This window comes from Myodes glareolus, chromosome 5 (genome assembly GCF_982192425.1).
Source record: "Myodes glareolus chromosome 5, mMyoGla1.1, whole genome shotgun sequence".
In the NCBI taxonomy this organism is placed as follows: Eukaryota; Metazoa; Chordata; class Mammalia; order Rodentia; family Cricetidae; genus Myodes; species Myodes glareolus.
Window position 1 is genome coordinate 67,503,940 of NC_142030.1, and position 10,804 is coordinate 67,514,743.

Genomic DNA, 10,804 nt, shown 5'->3' on the forward strand with positions numbered 1-10,804 from the left:
ACCAAAGGTACACACATTCAGAAAGCTAGCTCTCACGTGACCTTAGAGTCACACGTGGGCTGTTGTCTGCTAGGTGCTAGAATCTAGCAGTAAGCGTGCAAAACTAAGTGCCTGCCTTGTGGATAGTGTACTCCACTGAGGAAAGCGGAGGGGTTAGCATACAGATGGGCTTCCAAAGGTGGACTGCATCGCTAGCACTGTGGGGAAGTGTCCCCAGAAAGATCTGTACAGCATCACAGCCCTGGGTTATGGGTGTGCTGCTATCCGTGCCCACTCCTTCCCTTGTTGTTTTGGGGTTTTGTTATTGTTGTTTGTTTTTCAAGACAGAGTTTCTCTGTGTAGCCCTGGCTGTCCTGGAACTTCGTCTGTAGACCAGGCTGGCCTCTAACTCACAGAGATCCACCTGCCTCTGCTTCCTGAGTGCTGGACTTAAAGGTGTGAGCACACATGTACCGGGTCACCCTGTGTCAGCACTGCTAAGGGATGACATGACAAAGGGAAGACTGGTAAATGTCTTAACAACAGCTGCTAGCCCTGGAAGCCACAAGAATGAAGCTGAGTAGAAAATGGGAAAAACAAAAGCAGGGGCAAGAGTGAGAAACCTTGCTGTGAAAAGAGCTGAATGATGTCGAGGGCAAAGGAGGACTCTAAGGAGGGAAATCTCTCCGGGCTCATTGTGTGATTAGGTGGAAGAGGGAGGAATTACTGCAAACACAAATTAAGAAAGAGGAACTGGATGTCCAGAGCATAAATAGTTAAGTTTATAGCTGAGTGGTAGTGGTTCATGTCTTTAATCCCAGCCTAGTCTACAGAGTAAGTTCCAGAACACCCAAGGGCTACACAGAGAAATCCTGTCTCCCAAAAAAAGGAAGTTGAACTTCCTATCAACTTTGTCTTTGATAGCTTCAGGGTTAGCAGAACTTTGGTAGCAAGAAAGAAGGCTGATTTTTTTTTGAGTCTATAAACAGTTATGGAATGTGTGTTGAAAATACGAGTTTTTATTTTTTAATCCAGATTTAATCTATTTAAACAGGAATTATGTAATGACATCATGGGAGTTAGTATAATAGAACTTTGAGGAGTGGGTATGAAATAGTTGTCTATACAAGTTCCAGGATAGCCAAGGCTACACTGAGAAACCCTGTCCCAAAAGAAAAGGAGAAAGAGAGAGGGAAAATAGTTGAAAAAGTTGTCTATAGAGAAAGAATACAATGACTTGATTGAGTAAAAAAAAAGTTAAAAAGTACTATGAGATTGGTAAACACAATATTACCTGTTGGCAAAGCTGTGTTCCCTCCCATGATACTCTGCTGCTAAGTAAGCAGATACAAAGAAAAACAGCTTCTTCTGTCGTTCCCCCTTATTTTTTGAGACAAGGTCTCTCAGTAAACCATGAGCTCAGTGGCTTAACTGGATGTCCAACAGTCTACCTGTCTCCCACCCCCACATGTCTGCTACTGAACACAGCCTTTCCTTGTGCTGGGGTCCTGAACTTTGGTCCTCATGCTTGCATACAGCAAGCAAGCACTTTATTGGCAGAGCCATCTCTTCAGCACTCAAAAGGTAGAGGGTTCTTGATGAGATGTGGAATTACTTGACTTCTGAAGTGTCTTCACTGAAAGTGACAGCAATGTCCGAGATGCAGATTTAAAGATGCTATAACCTGTCTCTAATAACTTAAGTGAAGAATAGAATAGTGTCCCTAAGAAGGTCAGATCAGAGCCTCTCGGTGATGTTTTCAAGTTTATCTTCTCCAGGTAGCATCTTGGACAAAGTACTGGGCAGCCTTGTGTGGAACACAGCTTTTTTACTATGCTGCCAAATCTCTGAAGGCTACAGAAAGAAAACATGTAAGTATTCCTCCTCTAAACCATTAGCATTGTTTCACTTCTTCCTGGTTGTACAGAGAATACCCCTAATAGGATACAAGATCACGTTTCTCATCCAACAGCTGTTATGCTTACTCCTAAATGCATGTTATAGTTGGAAATGTGTTTGAGCAGCCATTCCAAGGAATGCCGTGGAATCACTTTTGTATTTCCAAGTTTTTCCATTGCAAATGTGAAAATAGCGCATTGCAGATATCTGTTTTGGGATTAGACCTGTCTCAGCCTGCATTGGGTCAGATCATGGCTCAAAACCCCTGCCTTGTAGCCTCAGTTCCTACTATTTAAATGTGAACATGAAAACAATACCTAAAATTCTGTCCCATATTTGGGCATGATGGCACACACCTCCTAGCACTCAGAGGCAGAGAAGTTATGATCTCTGATTTCAAGGGCACACCATGAATTCCAGGACTTCTAGAAAAGACCCTGTTCCAAAAAGAACAACAAAAAAATCTATCTCGACTCTAACGCAGCATTTCTCCCAACGTGGGCACAGTAGTTACAGCAGCCTGCTCTCATACCCTCCATGCGTCCTTAAAAGCCTCTTGATGCTCTTTTCTCTATGTGCAGCCTTTTCAATTATGGAATGTTTACTTTTTAATTAGTATACCAAGTCTTAGATTTTATTATGGTATTTCACACATAGGTTTTGTCTTGTTGATCTTCCTTCCCCCATCTTTTCCCACTGCCCCCAGCCTATACCCCGTTTCTTCCACCAGAAGTCTCTTTTCCCACTTTATGTCACATGTTCTGTGCCCTTCCCACAACAATTCTCTCTTCTTCTGGTCCCCTTTTTGGTTTCATGGCCTAAGCAGACGCACATCTACACACATAAGTAAACACTGAAGCTAGGATCTGTAGGATCTGCACATAAATGTGGATTATCTCACACTTTTTTTTTTGCATCCATCCATTTCATGCAGTTTTCACTTTTTCTTTGTGACTGGATGAATTCTTTTGTCTATAGAGCATATTTTTACTGTCCATTCACCTGCTGATGGACATGTAGGTTGGTTTATTTGTTTAGTGTTGTGGATAGAGCAGCAATAAACGTGGAAGTGCAAGTATCTGATGTGATAGAATGGCTATAGGTGCATGCCCAGAAATGAAGTAACATAAAACCTGGGTTTATGGGTCGTAAAACCTCTGGTCTTATTTCCATTATGGCTGCACTCCCACCCACAGTAACCAAGGCTTCCTCCTTCCCCACATTCTTACCTGCATTTGTTATCTTGATCTAGACTAGGGGAAGTGGAATCTCAATGTAGTTTTAATTTGCATTTCCCTGGTGGCTAAGGATATTAAACATATTTCAAAATATTTACTGGCCATTTGTGTTTTATACTTTGATAACTGTCTAGTCCTCTCCAATAGTTCATTTATTATTTGGCAGTTTGGTTCATGTTATGTTTAATTTTTATTTGCAAATTTCATACATGAGTACACCGTGTGAATCATTTCTGCCCTCGACTCCTCTTTTGTCTCTCCTCTTGAATTCATGACATTGTTTTTTGTTTGTGTGTGTGTGTGTGTGTGTGTGTGTATACACAAAGATATGCAGCCTACTGAACCCAATTAGTGTTGCCCTTGTTTGCATGTGTTTAGAGATGTCCACAAAGATTACAATAAGTCAAAGGCCAGCTTGAGCTACAGTGTGAGACCTAATCTCAAAAAATGAGGGAGGAGAGAAGAAAAATACTTGACAACCATATGCTGTACATATACCTGAATTGGAGTTATTATTTGTTGGTCCATGAAGAATAAACTTGGGAAGTGAGAAGAGCCATTATTTTGTTATGTCTCTGTTTTTTGAATGTTTAAAAATGAAAGCATACTGATTATGTAAGGTTTTAGTTGAAGTATATTCATTGCAAAAAAAAAACCTACAGCTATATTTAAATCTATCACTACATAGTAATGATTGAACAGTGTGTTTTATTAGTTAAAATTTAAAAAACCAAACCTACACTTGGGAGAAAACGCTGTAGTACTTATAAAGAATAAAACAGAAAAATAGAACAGGGAAATTAATGGAAGGTAAAATGTAGTAACTAACCAGCTTGATTAAATGATCATTCATTAGACAGAAATGTAAAGATGGATGATATTGCATTAGCTGTGATGTAAGATTACATGTGGTCAGAAACTTAAAGTGTGTATGTGCAAGTGTGTGTGCGTGCCTAGGGGGGCTGTCAGGATTCCTTTAATATACTGTAATTCCTCATCTAAGAAATTTCTCCAGTTACCTTTGAACAAGTGGTTGTCACTTAGTGCTTTTCATGGCCAAATAGTCTTCTATTTTATGAGTTTATCATAATTTAGTCATTATTCTGTTAGTGAGTATTTGATAGGTTTGTTTCTTCCCTATTTCTGTTGTGGATATTGTGCACAGATTCTCTGGGTTATGTCTTGAGGAGTGTAAATATTAAGCTTTTCCAGAAAAGTCAAATTAGGTTTCCTGTCACCAGAAATAATGGGGCTCCCTGTGGACACGCGTGTGGAGCACAGCTTTGTTTTGTCTGCCATTGGTTACTTCAGTGAGCGTCACCCTTTCCGTGCTCTCTCTTCACAGAATGGCTGTGGATCTGTTGCTTATTCTTGTTTTAGTTACTTAGTAAAGTTCTACATTTAACCAAGCCACACTAGCAATCACATGATGAAAGTATCATTCAGTTTGACTTTTACTCTGTACTGTGACTTCTGGCAACTTTTTTACACACTGCTAGGTTTGAATTGTAGTATTTTTAGCACTCCTTATTCCTGTTAGTGAGACTCACCTTACTTTCCGCCCTTTCCCCCACAGAAAAGAGTGATTACCTACGAAAGTAACCAACATGCGAAAAATATCTCCCTTTGTTTAATTTTTGTAATCTTTCTTGGTTTTGCAAAATACAAGTAAGAATTGTTGGATAGCCTCGCTGGCATATGAAATCATCAGACTGAGGAAGTACACATGTTAGGATGCAGCCGTGACGCTTAAGTCAATAGTTCTTAGCCTGTGGGTCACGAGACCATGGGAAAAAAAAACAGGTGCTTACATTGCAACTCATAGCAATAGCAAAATTAGTTATGAAGTAGCAACAAAGTAATCGTATGGTTGGGGTCACCACATGTGAGGAACTGTATTGAAGGGTCACAGCGTTAGGAAGGTTGAGAACCACTGCTCTAGGTGGAAACACTGTGACTAGGAGAAGCCACAGATTGACAAGCATGCTTTTCAGAAATGTGCGGTGTAACAGCGGCTGTGATGAAGCATGGCACAGGGGATGGCTGTGTAAGAGGGCGTGCCACGCTGACCTGGGTCACATTAGGTCACACAGCTTCTCTGTCCTAAGGACAAACTGACACTTCCCTTTCCGTGAGAACTGGCCATAAAAGTCACTGGTTGTCACCATTTGTTTTCTCTGATTATCCTAGTTCAAGTCAACGTCAAATAAGAATGTGTCTGTGGTGGGGTGGATGGTGATGATGGCTGATGATCCAGAGCATCCAGACCTCTTCCTGCTGACTGACTCTGAGAAAGGTGAGCTGCTAGCGAGACGGGGATAGAGGTGCTGCAGACGCTCACTCCTGAGCCCTGGTCCTGGTTCTGCTGTATCACCAACACGAGGGTGTTGGAGGAATTGCGTCTTTTGATAGTACTTTTATTCCATTTTTATCTTCTAAGCTTAAATTAAGAGCCCAAGTAATCCAACTCATGGAGTCTATACTCTGACTTTGAACAAAGGCTCACTGTATGTAATATAGGCAGTACCTCCTGGAGTGAGCGCACAGTAAGGGTGGGGTGATAGTATTTGCAGACTATCTAGAGAAGTCACACAGTTATTTTAATGAACAGTTAGGGAACCACAATCCCTTTACTGTACGTAGAGTAGAAAGGTGATTTTCTAAACATCAGATCCTATGAGCATATGGCATAAAAATTGTCCATTGGGAAATGAGGCTGCAGATAAAGAGGATTCTGAAGCTGAGCCCTGGAATCTGTTTCGCTCAGTCTTCTTGTCTGGCTGGGATGTTGGGTTTTATTGTCGTTAAGTTTACTGTTTTCTACTTGCTTTTGGTAATTTTAGGAAATTCATACAAGTTTCAAGCCGGCAGCAGGATGAATGCGATGCTGTGGTTTAAACACTTGAGTGCAGCCTGCCAGAGCAACAAACAGCAGGTGAGTAGTCCTCCTCCTCCTCCTCAAATCTGTAACTTTTACATTTTTATTTATGTATTTTAGAGAAAGACATTCATAATATAATAAATAGCCAAGGCTGGCCTGGAACTCACTAGTTAGCTCAGGCTGACCTCAAACTTGTGATTCTCCTGCCTCAGCACTGGTGTTCTAGGGTTTATATATGCACTACCATACCTAGTTGAATAATTTTCTCAGTAGTGCATAATTTTTGTGGCGTCCCTATTTTAGAAAGATAATAAGTAAACAAAACTATGCAATACAGAGTGAAAAGAAGAGAGACTGGTAGGGAAAGGCACCACCTGTGACTGAGCTTTCCCAGAGACAGTGATGCTCACGAGAGTGGAGGGCCAATTCAGGCAACCGCCAGCGTGCAGATAAAGCTAGAAGTTTTTAAAATATGCAGAGACGTGGCCAATGTTTGAGAAAATGACAGCTAAGAGGGTAAAATCCAGGTGGTACTTGAACAGAGCTCTGATTTATCTTTGGTAAAAACTTGACGTGGATTCCCGTGGTTGCAGCAAAACCATGGTGACCAGTGAAAAGCTTATCTCTGTGCAGGGCAGCTGTCTGTTGTGCTGTGTGTGTTCTCTGGGTCCTCTTGCAGAGATGCCCTGAACCACAGGTTAGCAGACAGGAAACACAGCCACAGTCGTGGAGTTTGCTTGAAGCTTTTCTAGTTGCATAGATTTGGAAATCACAAATTTAGTCCTTAACATTTCCATTTGTGTCATCAGTGCCTGTCAGCAGTGCTGTGCGCTATAAATTCTTAAATTGTTTTGGTTTTTACCCTGTTATGTTACATCAGGCTTTTACAACTCTTCATAAGAAAACTGACTCATACACTAATGACTTTACACAGTCAACAATTCAGGTGCTGGGCCTTGAACCCAATTGCCATTTGCCTTTCCTTTGTAAGTGTTGTTAGGTGGGCTTTTTTCTATCATAATTATTTCAGTGATGTGTGGAGGGGAAAAAAAACTGGTACAGCCTTTAGCAACTCCTTGAAGGACTTAAAATACAAAGGTTTTTGCACATATTAAGTTAGTGTCTGGGGCAGAGTGAAAGAAATAGTCTTTATTTTGCCTAAGATAAATAAATAAGACTTTCAGAGTTCTCTTCCATGCTATGCATTTTCTTTAAATATGGTCAGAGGTATTCTTATTTTTAAAGAATCTCAAATTCCAGCCAGCTGGCAGTGCCGCACACATTTAATCCCAGCACTTGGGAAGCAAAGGCAGATAGATCTCTGAGTTCCAGACCAGCCTACTCTTCAAAGTGAGTTTTAGGACAGCCAGGGCTACCCACAGAGAAACCCTGTCTCAAAAAACAAAAACAAACAGAAGTCTCAGGTTTCAAGATTAATCCAGGAGTATGCATAGCTACTAGCATAAAGAAAGGCACACATCTTTTACTGTATTAATAAACCTTCCTGCGTGGCAGTGGTGGCACACGCCTTTAATCCCAGCACTGAGAAGGCAGAGGCAGAGGCAGAGGCAGACGGATCTCTGTGAGTTTGAGACCAGCCCGGTCTACAGAGCTAGTTCCAAGACCAGCTCCAAAGCTACAGAGAAACCCTGTCTCGAAAAACCAAAAAAAGAAAAAGAAAAAACCTTCCTAATATCACACAGATGTGCAAAAATGGTTTTGTTTCTGCTTGTTTTGTATTAAACAGTCAGAGTTAACAAATTTATAATAGAACCTATGAAGTTTGAAAATTATTCGATGACCCTGACTCAAAGGCAAAATACCTTAAAACACATTTGGGTGATTTAGAAAATGAAGCTCACTTTGTTAAAATAAAGATTCCATATCACCAAACCTGGGATCTTAAGCACATGAGCCCTTGAGTTATATATAGCTCAATTGTGATATTGTCTCATAGAATTGGCTGAGGCTGGGGAGATTGCGCAGTGGTTGAGTGTGTGTGCTGCTTCTGTGTGGTTTGAGTCCCATCACCCACATCTAGTTGCCCAGCTACCTGTGCAGCTCCAGCTCCAGGGGGAGCAGGTACAGAGCCTGTGGCCTGTGAGAGCCACTGAACAGCTGTAAGGTTAAGGACTGAGCAGCTGGGAGGCTGTGCTGACTGTGACACCCTGTAGCCCTCGGGGTTTTGCAGGCCTGAGGTATACCCCATTTAACTAGCACACGCAAGGCTCTGCCTGAGTTTCATCCCCAAGACCACAATAATAACTTTTTAATTCACACTTACAAGATGACTAAAGGTAAATTTGACTCTTCGTATTTCTGATATTTTTATAGAGAAGTCCTTCATATTTCCTATAGAGCTCTGTGTAGCTTTCTTAAATGTATGTAGAGAAATTGATGGTAATGTGTGGGATCTGTTTATTTGAGTAAACAGCCATTAGGCCCCTGTACGGCACAAAAACATCTGCATCTTCTATTCAGGCATGCCTACTTGAAAGAACATATTAACTCAACGATTTCCTAAAATGATTTGGCCTGCTGGACTCACTGTTATAAACCCTGAAGCATTTCCTATCAAATTCCTTTTAAAAGATATTTAAACAGTGTGATGGCATGTAGATAGAGGCAGCTCGTTCATTTCCCGGCCGCCCAACCTTGAAATAATCACACAGAAACTGTATTATTTTCAACACTGCTTGGCCAATAGCTTAGGCTTCCTATTAAGTAACTCTTACGTCTTAACCTGTTCCTGTTATTTTTGTATTTTACCACAAGGCTCATGTTTTACCAGGAAGGTTCTGGCAGGCAGGCATCTTTCTCCTTTGGTGGCTACACTGCGTCTCTCTGACTCTGCCTTCTTTTCTCCTCTATCTCTGCTCAGAATTCCCACCTTGCTCTATTCTGTGCTGCCATTGGCCCAAAGAAGTACCTTTATTAACCAATGGTAATAAAACATTCACAGCATACAGAGGGGAATCCCACATCAATGACTCATGCTTTCATTCCTAATACTAACAAGTTCAAGACTGGCCTGTGTAGCACAATTAGTAAAAACCCAGAGACAGATATTGGAATTCAACCTGAAGGTTAGAAAAGCAAAACAGCCAGCCACTGGCTATACATCTACCTCAGTCCAGAGTAGCAATCCTGCCTCCAGGAATCCTCAGAATGAAACTCTCTGAGAGCTGTCTCCTCCTGTCATATATTCCTCTCTAGTGCTGGGATTAAAAGTGTACATCACTGCCTGGTCTGTGAGGCTGACCAGTGTGGCTGTTTTACTCTCTGATCTTCAGGCAAGCTTTATTTATTAGAATACAAATGAAATATCACTACAGGCCTGGGCTACAAAGTTGAGACCTTGTCTTAAGAAAGATACACATAGGTCAGAGTGACTTGGGTTTGGACAGAATACCTGCTAAATTTAGTTTATCAAATCTCATATAAATTGTTGAAAACAGCTTATTTAACAAGAAGTCCTACATTTTGTATATAATAACACAATGTATATGTTAAATTTTGAGTTACGGAGCCCTCATCCCAGAGTGTACTCGTGAGGGCAAAACCATTTTAGGACCCTGTGACAAATGTGGTCAGTGACTAGTAAACCAGCTTCTGAGAGCAGTCTGTTTGGAGTGGTAACAGTCAGTGTGGGCTGCTTGTGTTTTCAGGTTCCTACAAACTTGATGACTTTTGAGTAAAAGCCCGAGAAAGAGGAGGTGAACCGTTGTTCCTGCATGGAGCAAGGACCTGCTGCAAGCATCAGCCACACCATACCGTGCCAGGAAGAGCCCCAGGCTCCAGCCCAGCCTCTGGAGCTCAGAACCAAAAGCACTAATTTCAGGGAATGAAGTGAGATATTCCCAGAGAACAAATTGGAGTTGCAAAACAAACTGCCATGAACTATGCTTCTATCTCCGAACTGACCTGTGGAAACCACTGCCTTAACAGAGTGAGAGGAAAACCAACACCAAACAGTGTGTGTGAATCTTCCGGTGGTGCTGGGCTTGGAATAAATTGTAGCTACTTTGCGTTTCTTTTAACTTTGTACTAATTTTGGAGGGGAAACCATCTTTTTTTAAATACACTTTAAAAAGGAAAACCCTTTCTAATGGATTCCATCCAGAGCTGTTTTAGGTGCAGTGAGAAGGACCTGGGAGGAGCAGGCCAACAGCCCCACCCCACCCCACGCCCCCCGCAGGGTCTTGTCAGCCTCTGCTCCTGGCTTCATTTCCCCACAGCAAGATGTGGGAGTTGGGTGATGGCAGTGCAAGTTATGGGGGTGTGTTTGGGATAGGGTGTGCTTTATTTGGGGTGAGGGGTGTGTTTAAACTCTACGCTTCGGAATTGAGTGCTAGAAGGAGGTGCAGAGGCCAAGCGTTCCCACGCAGCCAGCTCCAGAAAACACCTTCTTTCTCACTGCTTTACCTTCTGTTGAATTCACTGTTGGCCACAAATCTGTATAGAAGAATGGTAATCCCAAGCTGAGGTTTCTGTAGATTCTTCTCAAGTGGATTCTCCGACCACAGGTGTTCGTCGTTGTGGTGAAGACCCTGGTGTTTACCAGGGTCTCGCCCTTTGCAGTGTTTAAGGTGCATTATGCCAGACTTTTTATTGAATTTGTTTTTGTTCAGTATGAGGTTCAAGAGCATACTTGTTTAAAAGATTCTTCATATGTATGTATGTGTTTTATTGTAAGACAAAACAGTTTTAAGAAGAATAAAGGCAAAGTTTGAAGCTCTAGGAGTTAAAAATATAAAACCATTTCTCTGTATGACTTCCCAAGATATTCCAGAGCATTTTTAGAAAG

At 41.6% G+C, this 10,804-nt stretch overlaps 1 protein-coding gene across 5 annotated transcripts in view; it reads left to right on the forward strand.

The window, feature by feature from the left end:
• Positions 1 to 10,025, forward strand: part of Ralgps2 (Ral GEF with PH domain and SH3 binding motif 2) — a 138,744-nt gene extending 128,719 nt beyond the window's left edge. For all 5 annotated transcript variants that reach the window (XM_087906380.1, XM_087906382.1, XM_087906381.1 and 2 more), the window contains 4 exons: positions 1,758 to 1,850; positions 5,307 to 5,412; positions 5,960 to 6,051; positions 9,666 to 10,025. In XM_087906380.1, coding sequence (XP_087762506.1) covers positions 1,758 to 1,850; positions 5,307 to 5,412; positions 5,960 to 6,051; positions 9,666 to 9,695 — 321 coding nt within the window. In that variant the 3' untranslated portion in view covers positions 9,696 to 10,025. The remainder of the gene's footprint in view (positions 1 to 1,757; positions 1,851 to 5,306; positions 5,413 to 5,959; positions 6,052 to 9,665) is intronic.
• The last annotated feature ends 779 nt before the right edge of the window (positions 10,026 to 10,804 follow it).